Genomic DNA, 18408 nt, shown 5'->3' with positions numbered 1-18408 from the left:
CACTTACGTAGGCTATGGCGAAAGCGCTGCGTGGAGCCTCCTCAGGTGAAGTTGAAGTTGAAGTGTTTTAGCTGCAGCTTCTTCAGATGAATCCATGCTTATGGGCACTGCCATCTTTCTCTATTCCGACGCATCGATGCACATTATGCAAATCAAGGTATTTTTGTAATCGATGACGTCGATGAATCGTCCCAGCCCTAATTGTTAAATTCCTAAATTAAAGCGCTGGAAATGTACATTACTAGTTTGCATCCACAATATACAACAACCCCCAGGAGTGTATCCACCCTTGTTTCTTCCCCCAGCGCCAGCTTTCATTTGTTGAAAACTCTCCCCTCCGTTATTTGACTACAGCCTTTTATTTGAGAAAATAGGATATCAGGCTTATACTATAATTGTTGCATAACAGGAACAGAAAAAGAGCATTAAATCATTAATCGCAAATTAACATAGAAACACATCGCAGCACTGAAAAACCAGGGGAACACATGCTCACAATATGCCAAGTCTAAAGGGAAATGACTTACACCACTGATAAATCATGTTCAAGATTGATCACTTTGGCACTTGAGTTGCTTTTCTAACTACGTCTTCTCTCTGTTCCCCCAATTATCTACATGATCTCTTCCTCTCTCTCCTCATCCTCTCCTCCCTGCTTCTTTCAAGTAAGAGCCATGACATATTTGGAGTCTGGCTGTATGTTCTGTCTTGTGGTACATGCTTGAGGGGGAATCTGATTATACAATGAACACCATGCTTTCATCCATGCACTGTTTTCATATGCATATCATCAAACACACATCAGCTTTAGCAGCATTCCCAGCAGGCCTTGCTGTGCTTGTACTTTGGAGCAGGTGGCAGGGGTCTTCTGTCATTAAGTGATACAAAACGTATATTGGGAAGATTTGTATGAGCAAATCCACACATCAGAGACCAGCATGCAAATGTAATGCATTTATTTCTGTCGATATAAGACTTTTGCTCAGTCTGACACTGCGCTGTTGGAGGTTCTGGATTTAGACGTTAGTCAGTGAGAAACAAATTTAAGACAATGTTAGATTGTAGGACTTACATATGCAAGTGGTGAGTGTGGGGTCAGGAACAAAGCCAGGTTTACACATGCACCTGTAGCTGCCCACAGTGTTCAGACAGTTCCCATTAGGACACGCCCCCTGCAGCTGGCACTCATCGAAATCTGTCAATCAACAAAAAGACACACAATCAATCCAGGGATCTTTCAAGGGATTTCTTAACATTGCAAGATGAAACAGACATTTTCACCACTTTCTTAATTACTGTACTAAGTTTGTATAGTCCAGGACTGTCTTTCACTGCACATTTTCCTGATCCATATGTGGGTTTAACATTTTTAAGCCAAGGCAAGGCAGCTTTATGTGTACTGCACATTTCACCAACAAGGCAATTCAAAGTGCTTTGCATAAAACAACTAAAAAACATTTGTTAAAGAAAATATAGAAACAGAAAAAATAGAATAACACAGGTATAAATTCAAGAATAAAAGTTACAGTGCAGTGTAAAAAATGAACAACAACTTTAAAGAAGTGCAGAATGAAACAGATAGGTATTCAGCCTTGCTTTTAAAGAACTGAGAGTTGCAGCAGACCTGCAGTTTTCTGGGAGTTTGTTCCAGATATGTGGTGCATAAAAACTTAACGCTGCTTGCCACTGTTTAGTTCTGACTCTGGGGACAGAAAGCAGAGCTGTCCCAGACCACCTGAGAGGTCTGAGTGGTTCATAATGTAGCAGCAGGTCAGAAATAAACCGTTTAGTGATTTATAAACCAACAGAAGTATTTTGAAATCAATTCTTTGAGGGACAGGAAGCAGAACTTGAGTGATATGATCCACTTTCTTGGTCTTAGTGAGGACTGGAGCAGCAGCGTCTGATTGAGTTTTTTTTGGCATTGTATTTGATAGAACAGCTTAGACATGAGAGGGGAGAGGGAGGAGGAGGAATGACATGCAGCAAAGAGCCACAGGTGGGATTTGAACCTGCCACAGGTGGGATTTGAACCTGCAGCCGCTGCGGCGAGGACTGAGCCTCTGTACATGGGGCACAGACTCTACCAGGTGAGCTCCCCAGGCTCCCCAGGGAAATGTTGTGTATAGAGTGTGGTCTAGATCTACTCTATCAGTAAAGTCCTAAGATAACTTCTGTTATATGACACTATAAATAAAATTGAATTGAACTAAATTGAAAAAAAAATCCCCCACAGGACAATAAATATCTATCTATAAGATAAGATAATACTTTATTGTCTGTTACACAAGGGTTACAGAAAATCTTCTTTGACAAGGCTCCAGTCACACAGAGACATTCACACAGTCATATAAAAACATGACATGGGGTGTTGAGGTATCAGCTGACTGTGGTGTTCATGTTGTGCTGTGTTGCTATTACAGAGGGGATGAAGGATTTCTTGTAGATGTTTTTGCGGGCCAGTGGTACCTTAAAACGCCTGCCTGATGGTAGTAGCTGAAAGGAGTGATGGAGGGGGTCAGAGGGGTCCTCTGTGATCAGGGTGGCTTTCCTGATCACTGAGCGGCTGTACAGCTCAGGTAGGGGGGGTGGGGGGAGCCAGTTATTTTGGCAGTGTGATTTACTATATGTGAGAGTCTTGTTTTGTGTTTGATGGTGAGTTGGTTGTACCAGGAAGAGATATTGAAAGTGAGAACTGATTCAATGAGGGAGCGATAAACCAAAGTTAACACGTCCTTGCTGATCTGAAAAGTTCTGAGTTTTCTAAGCAGGGCTATCTATCTATCTCTCTCTCTCTCTCTCTCTCTCTCTCTCTCTATATATATATCTATCTAAGAAAAGGTCTGGCTATTGAAAAACTGCTTTTTAAATGATTTTACTTAAAAATGAAAGGTTTGATATCGGCCTATGTTCATTAGTGAGGTGTCTAGATTGCTCTTTTTTAAGAGTGGCTTGATGACTGCAGTTTTCAGATTCTGTGGGAAGACACCAGAGAGAAGAGACGTGTTTACAATCTGTAGAAGATTTTGATAAAGCCTTTTGGCAGAATATCAAGGCAACAGGAGGAGGATTATATAAATCCAGAAACCTCAGCAGCTGGCCTAAGCACTGGTATTGATCAACACCCCTATTAACGTCTACAGATGCATCATAGTCATTATGTGCTATAAGCGGAAAACAACATACTTATTACCATTTTAAGGGCTCTACTGTAGACACACATTGACCATTTAACAACATTAGTCCATGAAATAAGGGAATGCTTACAAAGCATGTTGAGTTAGAGAATGAAGGCCAACCTAAGTGGTTTGCAGCATCAGCAAAGACAAAAGGCTGAATTTCTGGCCACCATTCAATGTCTGAACATTACGGTACATCCATATGTGGATCCTAATAGTTAAAGTTAGACGTTAATCAAAAGTGATAATAATAATAAACAGTATATTAGCTAGTGTAAAAAGGATCATGTTGGTTTCCTGTGAATTTGTTTAAATGAGTTGTTAAAAATAAAAATATATAGCTGTGATGTGTGTTCATGAAGTACGACATGAATGAATTCATGCTTGAATTCATGCTTTGTCATGCATCAAGTCATGCGTGAATTCATGATAATTCATGTACCCTTATTATAAATTGTTCCTGGAGACCTCTGCCTTTGGGTTGTCAGGCCAGCTGTGATTAGGCCACATGTTTGTGCCATCTCACCAGCATTTGGAACCAGCAACCTCTGTGCTACCAACCACACAAGTTGCCCAATTGTTATTTCTCATATAGCGGGCTAATACCGGCCCTGAGAGTTAATTGATTGGAGTGGTTAACGTTTCACGCCACTGGCACTGGACCCCTGGACAGCAGACTGTAAAACATGAAGAATCACCAAGAACAAAAGCAAAAGCTGCCACTGCTTCTTCACCCCAGCTGAATGGGGGTGAGAAGATGAAAGGTGGGCTGTCTGCTGATAGAGGGAGATAGACAGATCGACTCCAGAGACTCCAACACTGCTCCAGAATGCCTAAGAGAAAAAAAGGCTGTCCACTCCCTCCAGCCAACTCCCTGACCATGGAAACCGCCATATATGCCAATGCTATAGGTTACTTAGCATTAGACCATAAGTAGGATCTCCCATTGAAATAGGATTAGTATTGAATTGCAAATCTTCCCTTGTTCTTCCCAAACTCTCTAGTACATGTGCTTTGCTGGCAGAGACTTGGCTCTGCTCTGCCTGTGTCTGTTCCAACGCTGGTGGCGGCTGGTTTGACCATGGAGATGCAAGTGGCAGCTAGCTTAACTGCAGTATATTTCTCTGAGAGAAACATTGCTATGCAAATCTCCTAGCTAGCACACAAGCTGCTACAGTCTGCATGCTCAGCATAATTGCACATTGTGGAGCAGACCTGACAGGAGCCTGTTCATCTGAATGGCTGCTCATGGTTACAGAGCTCTAAAGGTTCTGACCATGTCAGCACTCATACCTGGCCACAACACCCTCCTGTTGTTATTCAGCAGTGTGCAGCACCACACTTTGAACACCACATCAGATGCCAATAGCTGACTCCTTGAGTCCTGAAAACAGGTAGGAGCATCTCCTCACTACGTTATAGGCAGAAAAGCTGAATAATCTGTTGGATAAGACTAAGATCCTCTACTGTGCTTCCTTGTAGAAGAGTAGGTGCTGCCCTGCACTGGACCACTTACACTTTGGTCTTCATAGACTGTCATCAGTAAATAAATGCCAACGTATGACCCTTTTGTTTGATGAACAGCTTTTGAAACTTAGCTTCAGCTTGACAATTCAACTGGAATTGTGTTTCTGCAGAGATACACATACACATCTTTGTGAACCTGCGCAGTGAGCATTGAAAACCTATTGAAACAATTATGTTAATACTAGTGCTGTCAGTTAAACGTGTTATTAACGGCGTTAACGCAAACCCATTTTAACGGCGTCAATTTTTTTATCGCGAGATTAACGTTCTTTTTGGCATAGCAAACTTTGTAGTTTTTTTCACATGCTATTGCAACAACTAGTAACGTTAGAAAAACTACAACACCACACCGGATCTAGCTAGACCGGAAACAGAACAACAGGCAATGATGGCCAAGCACACAGCTGATGGCCAAACATACGGCTGATGTCCAAGCACACGGCTGATGGCCAAACACACGGCTGATGGCCAAGCACACAGCTGATGGCCAAACACACGGCTGATGCCAATTCTCCAACCCCTCGTCAAAGCCAGGCGACAAAAGCACAAAGCAAGCCGATCCGATTTTCCATGTTGATAAGAGCATTAAAATGAGAAAAAATAATTGAACAAAAAGAAATCTAGGGACCATAAGAATAGATAAAAATGTGCGATTAATTGCGAGTTAACTATGACATTAATGCGATTAATTGCAAATAATATTTTAATTGTTTGACAGCACTAGTGAATAGTAAATATTGTGCCAATCAATCCAGTAAATATTGAGATATTTCGACAAAGAGCTCTTACCTTGGCAATGAGAGCTGTTGATTCTCTTGTAACCCTGAGGACAATCTATCAGAGGAATAGCTGATGAGAGGAGAATGAAAGAAAGAAAAGGGAACACATATGTTAGTCATTGCTTTCTAACATTTGATGAATGGTTAATCCACATAACAAAATGTTAGCCATGATTTAGCCATGATTTTCTAAATTATTCCTATATCATCCACACACTTTTTCTATGACATTTCTCTTGCACTGTGACAGTTGACATCGTTTGTTTGAGAGAGGGGAAGAGGTTTACATTTTTTCTATCTACATTTTAGTCTTGTTTTTTTACGTCATTGATGTGGCACGTTGCTACTGTCGCGTAGTGTTTAATGTCGCCGCTGCTGTCTTTTCATCGTCTCATCTTAGTCATGGAAAAAAAGGTTGTCATAGTTAGCATTTACGAAATGAAAACTGCCAGACAGCTCACACAACTCACTCACATTGTCACTTGATACATTATAGGATGTGTATGTGTTGTGCATGTGTGTGATTGGTAAATGTACAGATGAAGGCCCCTTTAACTTCCCATGCCTGTGTGCTGGGGCCCCGGGAGGTCTGGCCCAGGCTGGAATGAGATCTGACTGGTAACGCCCCTAAGCGCCATGTCTGGAAAACTATTTGCAATGGTTTATCTCACCATCAGGGGGAGAAGTGATATAAACATTAAAGTGGTTTACTAGCCTGAAATCAGCTGTTCCTATGTTGATGTTAACTGTTCCCAAACTTTCAGTCAGAACGGCCTGCACGGTGTAGGATATTTTGTCAGAAATATGTGTAGCGACCTTAAAGTCATGAATGGCCTTGTCTCTGCTCTTCCTGACTGTCTGTGAGAAAGCCATCTGGCCTGATAAGTTTGAAAGGGAGTACTGGATTACCGGGAAAATAATTAAGCTGAATAAAAGACTATCAGACCAAGAAGAGCAGACAACAATGCAGCTGTGTGTAAGATGTGTTTTGCAATAAGTGAGAGGTAAGACGCAGGTCATGGGGTGACCTCGGCTCGCACCGCTCCTGGGTCTGCAGAAGATGAAGACTTGTACATGTCTCAATAGTATGAACATCATAAAACATTTTGTAGCAGTGCATACATTTGATAAACAGAACTAAACCCAAATAGTAACAAACGCAAAAAAAGCAGGGGTGTATTTCATGACATTGCTTTAACGATCACGTGAGGAACCAAGATGCCTGAACAACATCCAAGAAGATAACAGCATCACCATGGATGGGCAAGAGGGCTGGCGATGAAGGATAAAGAGTGAGGTTTTGAGCTAGTGGGCACCAGATTCCCGGAGAAGACTGTCTGTTTGGTAGGACTAGAGAGAGATAGTCTTGAAGGAGACTGCGTCCATATGCATACGCTGTGATACTTGCAATATCATTTAATAAAGCTTTGATATAACTTATCTGAGCGAATCCTGCGTATTTGATTTTCTGGTCAACCATTCAACGAACACTTAAAACTTATAGGTGCAAGGTGAAGTGACCAAAAATTGGAGACAGATAGAATCTGGCCATTGGGGCCAGACCAAAACCGGCGAGTGGTCATACTTTTTCCTTCAGCGGCATCCCAGTAGCTGACTGGCTGCAGCGCTACAGGCCGGGACAAACTGACACAATAATTTTTACATAAAGAAAAAAATAAATTCATAATTATGAATTTCTCGAAGACAGCGTTTCACAGAGTTTTATGGTATCCTCCTAATTCAACAACCGTAGTAGCTCATTCCGGGACTTGTCTTGGGAATCAGAGGGTCACCGGTTCAAGCCCCGGTTCAGTTATAATAATAATAATAATAACCTTTATTTCTATTGCACTTTTCTTAACAAGGTTACAACGTACGGAACTTTTTGAAACTTCTCCTAGAGAACTCACAAATCCTTCTCAAATTTGGTCAGCAGCATGTCAAGACTTTCATGATGCCAAATTACAAAGCTCTTGTATTTTTGTAGAACGGCGTGGGCGTGGCGGCCACTTTACATTGTCCAATCTGCCTGAAACTTCACATGCATGATAAGAGTCCAGACCTGGAGACATATACACTCCCATATTGAGTCATGGTCATAGCGCCACCTACTGACAACAGGAAGTCAGCCTTATGTGACAAACATTATAGATTTACATGACGTTTTCATGGTGTGGTCTACACGATACACAGCATCATGACATATAATTAGTGTGTGTTCTCTAGCGCCACATAGTGGACAGAGGAAGTGTTACAGACAACCGTCATCCCGCCAGTACCCCAACATGCTGGGAGGGGCCAGGGTTTGTCACTGCTTGCAGCTTTCATTTTCATAGATTGTTGTTGTTGCATATAAGTTTAGGTCAATGATACTACTAACACAGGTGATATGACCTGTGTTGTATTTTAATAATCTGCTCTGGAAATATATATGTGTGCCAATGAAGCTTGTTGAAAAAACATTGCTTTCAAACAGACATGTTCTATCTATATGTTTGCTTCACCCATCATCTGCATGAGCAGCAGTTCTATCTCACTCAACTAGAAACCACATCCAGTCAGCTTCATAAACTAAAACCTGAACAATTTAAATACTTCAAAATATGACAATACTATAAACAAATCAACAATCAAAAAGCTGCTCAGACAGCCAGTAGCTCACAATATACCACAGACTGAGAAGTCAACACTTGAGTAAATCTCTGCTGTAATGCTGGACAAAGGCACCAGTGGGGAGGTGGTACCCAAATACCTGAAAGCAGATTGATATTTTGCTCAACAGGAAACAACAAGGCAATGTTTGTTTGACCCATAAAGCCAATTTATTCACCAGCCACCAGTGTCTCCATGGCACAATGGACTGTTTCACACTTCACTGAAAAGCAGAAAACAAATCTCAACTCATGGCCCTGCCATTCCTGAGGAGAACAGGGGGAAGGACTAATCTCTGGCTTTGTAATGACTCTCACTGGAACATGTGACTAGGAAGGCTGAAATTGCCTTTTCATGGTGTATGAGCCATGTGGGTTAGAAGCTGGCATAAGTGACTACTGCCACACAGGGTTAGTCATGTCCAAATCCAAATTAAGACCAACAGTGTAAACTTGCTATGAACCTAACTCCTCTCCGAAGTGAGTGGCAGTTTTAAAGTATTGAATACATAGTCATATGAATATACATATACATAGGAATTCATATTGTCACACCTCTACAGAGCCTTACAAACCTATCTCTGTCCTCTCTATGCAAGTAGATCTATTCTGTTATGAGTGTAAACTGCATAAATAATTCACCAATTTCACAGACATCAGGTTCAGTTTACTGGTCATGAGGAGTACTCCCCAGCCTGGAGGTGTAACGTAAAGCCACCAGAATTTCCAATGAAGAGAGAGTGTAAGGATGTAGGATGTACTTATAATCTATGCATACTAGGGACTAACTGCATCATCAATCTGAACCAATACTTGTGGCTCTTATGACTTTCCCAACCAATGGAAGAGCAATAATAAAGTGCAATCTGCTGAGTAATTTAATGATATTAGGTTTATGTTATGTCATCAGCTTTAATGACTCTAGCTTCATTTCTGAGAAATCAGGTGTTATCTGTCGATATGGCATGGCGGATCGCTCTAAACACTCTAATACCACCAATAAGCCTCATCTGCTGTTTCTATGGAGACAAAGCCAGTGGGAGACGCAAATCAGAGCTGTGGCAATTTACCCAGAATCTGAAAGTGAACTCATGTAAATGCTGAATGTATTCTTCAGCTTAGCTTATACAAGCTCAGTGATTGGACCGTTCTTATAATCACCCTACTGAGTCATAGTTTACTTTTCTGCTCACGTTTTATGGCCTTTTCAACTTTTTATCAAGGAACCACATATGTCTTGCCATTGTTGCTCATGTGTTGCCCTGATGTTTCAGTAGTCTAGAACAGACACACACAGCAGTGAGTGTTATGCAGGTTTCTCATTGAAATCAATCAGGTGTCCAAAAGACAGAAAGCCAGAGCCAATAACAGTGGTACTTACATTGTTTCTTTGGACACTTCTGGCATTTGTGGAAACCCCAGGATGTCCCGATGGTCCCACAGCACTGCTCCTGCTTAGTGAGACCTGGCAGAGCCTTCCCACACTGAAACATCCACACAAACAAAGGGAAAGAGACATGATTATTTTCATTTCAATAAAAATGTGTTTTTTGTATTGTCTGTTTCCTCTGTAGGTCTGATGGCATGGTGTCAAAGAGACCGCAGCCACCCTCAATCACATGGCCATACCTGCAGATAACTGAGAGGTCCTGATCTCTATGGCAAAAACTGCTCTGCAAAACATGTGACCTGGTGATGGAGGGACTCAAGATTTATAACCTCCACTTCAACTCAACATTGTGAATCTTTACAGCGAGAAAATAAATCTGTTAATGTTTCTATTTTACATCCCTCATCTCCAGGACTTGATATTAAGGATGGTTGCATTGTTTTGGCTGTGGCACAATACATTTGTCAATTTCACTAGTAGTACAAGCATTTTGTGAGAAAAAAGGGGACAGGAAAGTTCTGTTTTTGCCACTGACAGGCTCAGATTATTGTTCTAAGTGTCTGACAACATTATGGGATGGATCCCTACAGAGATAGACCTAAAGAGTAAGATACTTTTTTTAAACATAATACCATCGGCAAAATTGTGATTGCTAAACCCACCAGACTCCATGTAAATAATTAGTACTTTTATCATGGTAAAACACACTTCATTCAAAGTGGACAGAAACTAAATAAAACTATCAAAAGCCATATATAAATAAATAAAAATAAAAACATGACAAAAAATGAACTGGATGCGCTATGCTCTTTGGAATCAAGACAGGACATTATTATTCGCCCTGCCGACAAAGGGGGGCGCTGTTGTTGTTATGGGTCTAAAGAACTATGATTGTGGGATATTGAAATTGTTAAATGATGAAAAACACTATCAGCCTCTCCTGTGCAATTCTACTTCTAGCACAAAAAATATGATTGATGAATTTATTGATACATCTCACAAAAAAGGAAAAAACTGATAAAAAAAAAGGCTTTTCTTCTGAGTGACCACCCCCGATGTCCAGTATTCTATGGTCTACCCAAAATTCATAAACGATTTGATGACCCTCCTTTGCGGCCTATTGTATCTGGCATAGGGAGCCTCACTGAGCCTCTCTCACAATTTGTTGATTTCTTTCTAAGAGAACACGTTCACAGTTTACCATCATACCTTGGGGATACAACTGATGTTTTGAATTTGATTAATGATTGGAATTGTGAAAGCAATGATATTCTTGTGTCTTTGGATGTGCAAAGTCTTTATACATGCATACCCCACCACATAGGCCTACAAGCCATGTCGCATTACCTCGCTAAACGTCCCACTGATGTTCTGCCTCCATCAGAATTTCTTGTAAATCTTGTCGAGATCATTCTATCTAATAATCTCTTTAAATATTCTGGCAAATTTTATTTACAACTTCAAGGGACTGCTATGGGGAGTGCTTTTGCACCCTCTTATGCCTGTTTTGTGATGGGTTTATGGGAAGAAAAATATATACACAATATTGAAAATAACCCCTTTCATTCCAAAATATCACTGTGGTGCAGATATATAGACGATGTTCTTTTAATATGGAAGGGTACACTTAATGAGCTTAATCATTTTTTGACTTATGTAAATTCTTCCACAGATTATTTGTCCTTTACTATGGAATGCAATAATCAGTCCATTGATTTCTTAGATCTCACTATTTCTAAGGACAAAAATAATATTTTACAATCCACCATCTATCGCAAACCCCTTAGTAGGAATTCCCTGTTAAGAGCTGACAGCAATCACTCGTCTCATCTAGTCCGCAACATACCAGTGGGCCAGATTTTGCGAGTCAGAAGAAATTCTAGCACCGCAACTGATTTTATGTCAAAAGCAGCCCATGTAGCGCACCATTTTGAACAACGAGGATATGACAAATCTGATATTACAAAAGCATGGGATAGGGCTCTTAGTACAGATCGCGCCTCACTGTTGAAGAAAAAACTTAAGTAACATACTAGACCTAGAGTATTTTTTTCGACCGGCTACACTCCAGAAGCAGGAAGAATGAAAAATGTTATTCGCAAGCATTGGCATGTTCTTAAGAGTGACTCAACACTCAAAGACATATGCACCAATCCGCCTAGGTTTATATTTAGGCGTGCTGGCAACATTCGTGACCGATTGGTCCATTCAGATATGTCTAATCCACCTCTGACCACTTGGCTCCCCAATCCACCTCTGGGTTTCCATAAATGTGGTAACTGTGCGCAATGCTCTAACTCAACCAATGCGAAGGAATTTTCACATCCTCGCACTGGCAAGAAATATTCCATCTCTTCATTTATTAATTGTAACAGTACACATGTAGTGTACCTTCTAAAGTGTCCCTGTGGACTGGCATATATAGGCCAAACAAAATGTCAACTCAAACTAAGAATATCTGAACATAAGACAGCTATTCGTACCCAGAATTTAACATATGCCATGGCGAGGCATTACAAGCAGGCCAATCATGGCTCCCCTGCATCACTGAGGTTTTGTGGAATTGAGACAATCATACCCCCATCCAGGGGTGGTGATATCATTAATAAACTTTTATGCAGGGAAGCGTTCTGGATACATACACTCGGCACTTTAGAACCTCTAGGTTTAAATGAAGAATTTAATTTAACTTGCTTTCTCTAAAGTCAAAATATGTTAAAGTATAGTATTTAAGATGAATATACTTTTATTTCCATTGTATTGTGAACATTTTATATTTGCTACGTATCAACATTGTTACTTATCAACATTGTTTTTTAATCACTTTTGAACTGTGTGTGGGCATTCACCCTTTATTGACTGATTGAGTGTAACACCTTGGTTGAGATGGGTGTATCTTCAGGCAGCTAACACGCCCCCCTTACGCACCTGTTGATGATTCTTATTAAGGGCTTCATTGCCCTTTCTCTCCAAGGACTCTGATGAAGATGTAACTCTACATCGAAACGTTAGTCACTGTTTTGCACCTTAAGTAATAAAACCATCAAGTAAGAAGACATCTGTGTTGCACCGGCTATTTTTTGTTACTTTATACCGTATTGGTTCATCTTTCCACTGTTCCAACAATCACCACTCTGGTTTGGTTGAAATAAACCCTTAATTCACCCATTTACATGTGGAAATATGCTGGCTCTATAGACGCTAAAAGTCCTGATTATTTACATGGAGTCTGGTGGGTTTGGTGATGGTGATTTCGGGGCTGTTTCATGTTAAACTAAAATGATTTTACTCTTTAACTAAAAGGTTTATCTCTGTAGGGATCCTTTCCATAATGTTGTCAGACACTTAGCGTCAAAAACAGAACTTTTAGTGGACGCTAACTGATGCTGAACATTTGTCCTGTAGGGTTACATTACACATTATTACAAATAAGGTTGTTCACATCAGCCACTTAGACACCAATGCATGTGAAAATATGGTCCAGGTTGGAAAAAGAAAGAAATTGCTCTTTAATGATGTGCACTTTGGTCTTGGTCATAGTTGTCTTTGCAGCAACATTAATACATACTTGTATATAAGGTAACATCAATAAACACTAATCCATATACATGTTGGCATTGATTAACATAAAAATGAAATTTTTTAAATTTCACTTAAAATAGGACTTTTATATTACTTAAAAAATATTTGTGACTGCCAAATTGTAACTAATCAACATGAATGTGTCATCCTCTATGTAAAACTTGCTGGTCATCATCAGTGCAAGTTTTCTGGCTCATCTTCATCATCTTCATTGTTATTACATGCAGCCTAATTTGAATCTGACCACCCCGAGTTTAAACATTTTCCCTCCTATTGAGAGGCTTGATTGCCAGTTTCAACTCAACTTATTAGAAAATCTTTGGTTGCATATTATTTGCTACATAAATCTTTCTTGTTGAGCTAACAAACAGTAGACATTTCTGACCTGACTCCCTGCCGTCTCCTGGAAGCAGCGGCCCAGGGTGTTCTTAGAGCTGATTGGCTGGTAGCCATGCGGGCTGGGATAAAGCATGTTGTAGCCGTGCTGCTGGATCTTCTGGCTGCTCTCTGAGTGCTGGTAGGTGTAGCTGGTGGAGGAGGAGCCTGCCTGGGAAGCTTTGAGCTGGTGCCCGATGTTGTGGTAGTTGTCCAGCTGAGACACCTGGTGGACCTGGACCGAGGCTTCGGGGGGATGCTTAATGTGGATGTTGACAATGCTGGGGCTGAACACTGGAGGCACATGGGACACATCAGCAGACAACTATTACATTGCATAATCGGGAAATGATGGTAATACTGTGTAACATTTTAAAGGGAAACTCCACAGATTTGACACAAGATAGGTTTTCTCATCCTGAGCCTGTGGTTATAGACTCTGGGGAGCTTTGTCAAGTCTGATGACATTACAGCAGGCTTCCTCCATTATTGGGAGTGTAGTGTGTTGTGACAGGATTGGCAGAAAAGTAGCTCTGTGGCAGACAAACGTTTATGATACTTCTACGTTTTGTTCAGCAAGATAATCTTTAGAAGTCATCACCACTGTATGATTTTTGAAGCGTAAATGCAATCGCCAGAAGTGAAAAGCTAACGTTAGGCTATAAAAGAAGTACACCACAGTCGCATGAAGACGTCCCCACCACTAGCTTCCAAGTAATTTTGTGTGCTCGGCATGATGACGTCTGTCGTCACATTTAGCAGATTGTTAGCAACCACCCTTTTTAAGACGCACAAGCTTAAAAATTCACGAGTGGGATGTGTACTGTCGTATTTTATGTCCTAGAACAAAATGTGAACATCTCTTAATCTTGCTTTAATCACAGACCTTATTTCAGGCATCAAACAAAAGACTCATTCAAAAAACTTCAAGACGAGGGAAACGGAAGTGCAAAAAAGCTAACAGCCTCCCGAGATTCAACCCTTCTTTGTTAACGAGGGGAGAGGGCCGTAGGCAGGAGTTATTTGGTGTGGTGTGCTACAACAATGTTCTGAATAAATAACTGACAAGTTTAAATTGAGAAGTTTGGACTTCTATGGAGTGGAGAGGGTGTGTTTGGTAAATGATACGGAGAGTGAGGCATGGCAGGTGTATGTGCAGCAGTGCAGCGCACTGTCTGAACCAGGCTAGTCTATATCCACGACGTTCCACTTCCGTATAAGAACCCTCTCAGTGTGCTGTGGTAATCCAAAAGTAATTTCCTAGATTTGTGTTTTACATTTAGAAATAAAACATAATAGTCCTGCTGGCTGCAGTGTCTTCTCTTCCAGCCTGTAGCTCCTCTCATTCAGCTGCCTGCTTGCTACTCTAACAAATTCACACTTTGAGATGGGGACAGCTCTCTATCTACAGCTAGCTTATCAACTGTTTTCACTGTCAACTGTCACAAAATGAAAAATTTAATAAAACACTGATTATAACTGTCTAGAGTGCAAGGTTTTTGTTAAACCAACAGTCCAAAAGCGAGAGAGGTTTAGTTTATGACATAAAACAGGTGAAGCAGCGACGCGTCACATTGGAGCAGACGGGCCCACAGAATGTTTTGCATTTATGCTTTAAAATAGTTGTCAATACATCAACTAATCTTTTTCATGTATTTTATGGGATTTCAGGTGACATATAAATTGATTGATTGTTGTACTATGAGGGAAGTTAACATTATGGAAATACTCAAATAGATCGAAGGATAAATATGAAACATCTACTGTTGATCAGCTCCTTATTACAGTATGCTGTGTTGTGGACTGTATTAGAGCTGCCATGGACACTAGCTGGATTTTAAATCCTAAATGTAGGGTGTGCATCAGTTTGATCCATTGGAGCCTCAGCTGTAATCTGCAGGCTGCAGCAGTTGCCATGAACCCAGAGTGTTGTTTAATGTGATAAACTCTGTTGTGAATCCATGCACCTCTGCTCCGACAGATGTTTCAATCAGTACATGTGAGAAATTTCTCTGTTATTTTATCAACAAAGTAGCATTTGTCAGGCAAAATGACAGTGCTAATTTTAATGTGTTTTTTACCTGCTGCTCCTGTGCACTCTGCTGTGTTTGGGGAATTTCAGCCAGTTTCTCTGACATTGCTAACTGAGATAGTGCAACACATGAAACCTACCAACTGTCCTTTAGACATTGTTCCTGCCAGGATAGTGAAGGAGGATTTAATAATTTAAATTTAAATTCCTGTCTTAGTTTAGGTTCTGTCCCAGCTGCCTTTAAACATGCTGTGGTCAGGCCCCTACTTAAGAAGCCTCAGCTTGACCCCACAGTGTTATCCAATTTTAGACCAGTCTCTCATCTGCCTTTTCTGTCAAAGGTTTTGGAAAAAGTTGTTTTTATACAGTTACAAGCCTTTTTGCAACTGAACTCTGTGTTTGAAAAATTTCAATCTGGTTTCAGATCACGTCATAGCACTGAGTCTGCACTGCTTAGAGTGCACAATGATATTGCATTGTCTGTAGATGCTGGGAATCTAGCTGTTTTAGTGCTTTTGCGCCTCACAGTGGCGTTTGATTCAGTCGATCATGCAGTCCTCTCTCGCCTTGATCAGTGTGTAGGCATCCGAGGCTCGGCACTTACATGGTTTAGATCTTACTTGGCAAATAGGAGCTTCTCTGTCATGATTGGTGACTTCTCCTCGTCGACTGCTCCTCTCTCCTGTGGGGTACCTCAGGGTTCTATTCTTGGCCCCATCCTGTTTTCCTTATATATGTTGTTATATATGTTGCCTTTAGGGGCTATTATAGGAAAACACAACCTGTCTTTACATTGTTATGCAGATGATTTGCAAATTTATTTGCCTATGAAACCGAGTGACAGTGTCACACTAGACTGTATTAATGCTATTAAGTTGTGGCTTTCACAAAACTTTCTTTATTTGAACGAAGCTAAAACGGAGTGTATCATCTTTAGTACTTAAGGTATGCCAAACGGTCCAGCTTTGAGTTTGGGAGCCCTGGCCCAAAAATCTGGGGGTTAGTTTTGATTGCAACATGAAATTTGATAAGCAAATCAGCAATGTTGTTAAAATGAGCTTTTTCCAGCTTTGTCTCCTGGCTAAAGTTAAGCCCTTCCTTAACAGACATGATCTAGAAAAGGCTATTCATGCTTTTATTAGTTCAAGGTTGGATTACTGTAATGTTTTTTATGTTGGTTTGAATCAAACCTCCATCTCACGCCTTCAACTTGTACAAAATGCTGCTGCTCACTTTTTAACAAATACATATAGATGTGCACACATCACTCCCATTCTCTACACCCTACATTGGCTCCCTGTGCATTTTAGAATTGATTTCAAGATTTTATTGTTTGTTTTCAAGGCCTTAAATGGCCTGGCCCCGGAGTATTTGTCCGAGATTTTAACCCTGCGTCCTTGCGGTCCTCAAATCAGCGGGTTTTAGAAGTCCCAAGGTCAAAGTACAAACGGTGGGGTGATCAGGCTTTTGCAGTCGCTGCCCCGAGACTCTGGAACAAGTTACCCCCTGATATTCGGACGACTACAGATGTAGAGCTTTTTAGGTCTAAACTCAAAACGTATCTGTTTAGAAAGGCTTTTAATACGTAGTAGTGGTGTGACAATTTCCCTCTCCCTAACCTTTTCTGATTTTACTGTTTCTATGTTTCATTCTTTCTATTGTATGATATGTTATATGATGTGTGTTTTAGTCTTGGTTTCTGATGTGAAGCACTTTGGATACCTGCTGGTTACTGTAAAGTGCTATATAAATAAATGATGATTGATTGATTGATTGATTGATTGATTGATTGATTGATTGATTGATTGAGTGGAACTACGTGTGTCAAGTAATGGAGAGGCTTGGTTTGAGGGCCAAATTCATTGACATTGTGCGTACTTCATATGCAAATCCCACAGCCATAGTCTCAACCAACGGATTGCACTCTCAGACATTTCCCATTAAGCGTGCTCGCGACAGGAATGCCCGCTCTCCCCCATGCTATTTCTCTTGAACCGTTAACCCAAGCCATGAGGCAAAATAAAATCTGTAATATTCAGATTTAATCCTGTAGCAGTTTAATATCATTATTTGCAGAAGATATTTAGTGTCTTAAATTCTTAAGCTCTTCAACGAATTTGGCTCAATCACCGGCTATAAAATTAACTGGAATAAATCTAATCTTCTTTTATTGAACAACAGGCATGTGGCATCAGTCATTAGTGTTACAATACCAACCCAAAGCAAAATTACATATTTGGGCATCACCATTCACGCATCGCTACAGCGAGTTGTCCAGGACAACTCTGAAACTGTATTAAATAGTGTAAAGTAACAAAAAATTTGCTGGTGCAACACAGATGTCTTCTTACTTTATAGTTTTATTTTTTAAGGTGCATAACAGTGACTAACGTTTCAATGTAAGGTTACATCTTCATCAGAGTTATTGGAGAGAATGGGCAATGAAGCCCTTAATAAGAATCAACATTAACACAATCAACAATAAGATTATGCGTAAAAGGGGCGTTGGCTACCTGAAGATACACCCATCTCAACCAAGGTGTTACACTCATTAATCAATCATTAAAGGGCAAATGCCCACAAACAGGTCAAAAGTGATTAAAAACAATGTTGATAGGTAACAAGCAATAAATGTTCACAATAAAATGGGAATAAAAGTATATTCATCTTAAATACTATACTTTGACATACTTTGACATTAGAGAAAGCAAGTTAAATTAAATTCTTCATTTAAACCTAGAGGTTCTAAAGTGCCGAGTCTATGTATCCAAAACTCTTCCCTGCATAGGAGTTTATTAATGATATCACCACCCCTGGTGTGATTTTTTCGATTCCCCAGAACCTCAGTGATGCAGGGGAGGAGTGCCTTGCCATGGCATATGAAGATGTAACC

At 40.4% G+C, this 18408-nt stretch overlaps 1 protein-coding gene across 1 annotated transcript in view; it reads right to left on the bottom strand.

Moving 5' to 3' along the window:
- Positions 1-1072: 1072 nt before the first annotated feature.
- LOC144513583 (latent-transforming growth factor beta-binding protein 1-like) overlaps positions 1073-18408 on the bottom strand; it is a gene marked incomplete at its 3' end in the record, with an annotated part of 106011 nt that continues 88675 nt past the window's right edge. Inside the window, exons 5-8 of the mRNA XM_078244696.1 lie at positions 13494-13777; positions 9518-9620; positions 5496-5555; positions 1073-1195 (exon numbers count right to left, since the gene is read on the bottom strand). Coding sequence (XP_078100822.1) covers positions 1073-1195; positions 5496-5555; positions 9518-9620; positions 13494-13777 — 570 coding nt within the window. The remainder of the gene's footprint in view (positions 1196-5495; positions 5556-9517; positions 9621-13493; positions 13778-18408) is intronic.

This window comes from Sander vitreus, unplaced genomic scaffold, assembly GCF_031162955.1.
Source record: "Sander vitreus isolate 19-12246 unplaced genomic scaffold, sanVit1 ctg290_1, whole genome shotgun sequence".
NCBI lineage: Eukaryota > Metazoa > Chordata > Actinopteri > Perciformes > Percidae > Sander > Sander vitreus.
The sequence above is the reverse complement of the archived record's forward strand: the minus strand, read 5'-3'. Positions and strand labels throughout refer to the sequence as shown.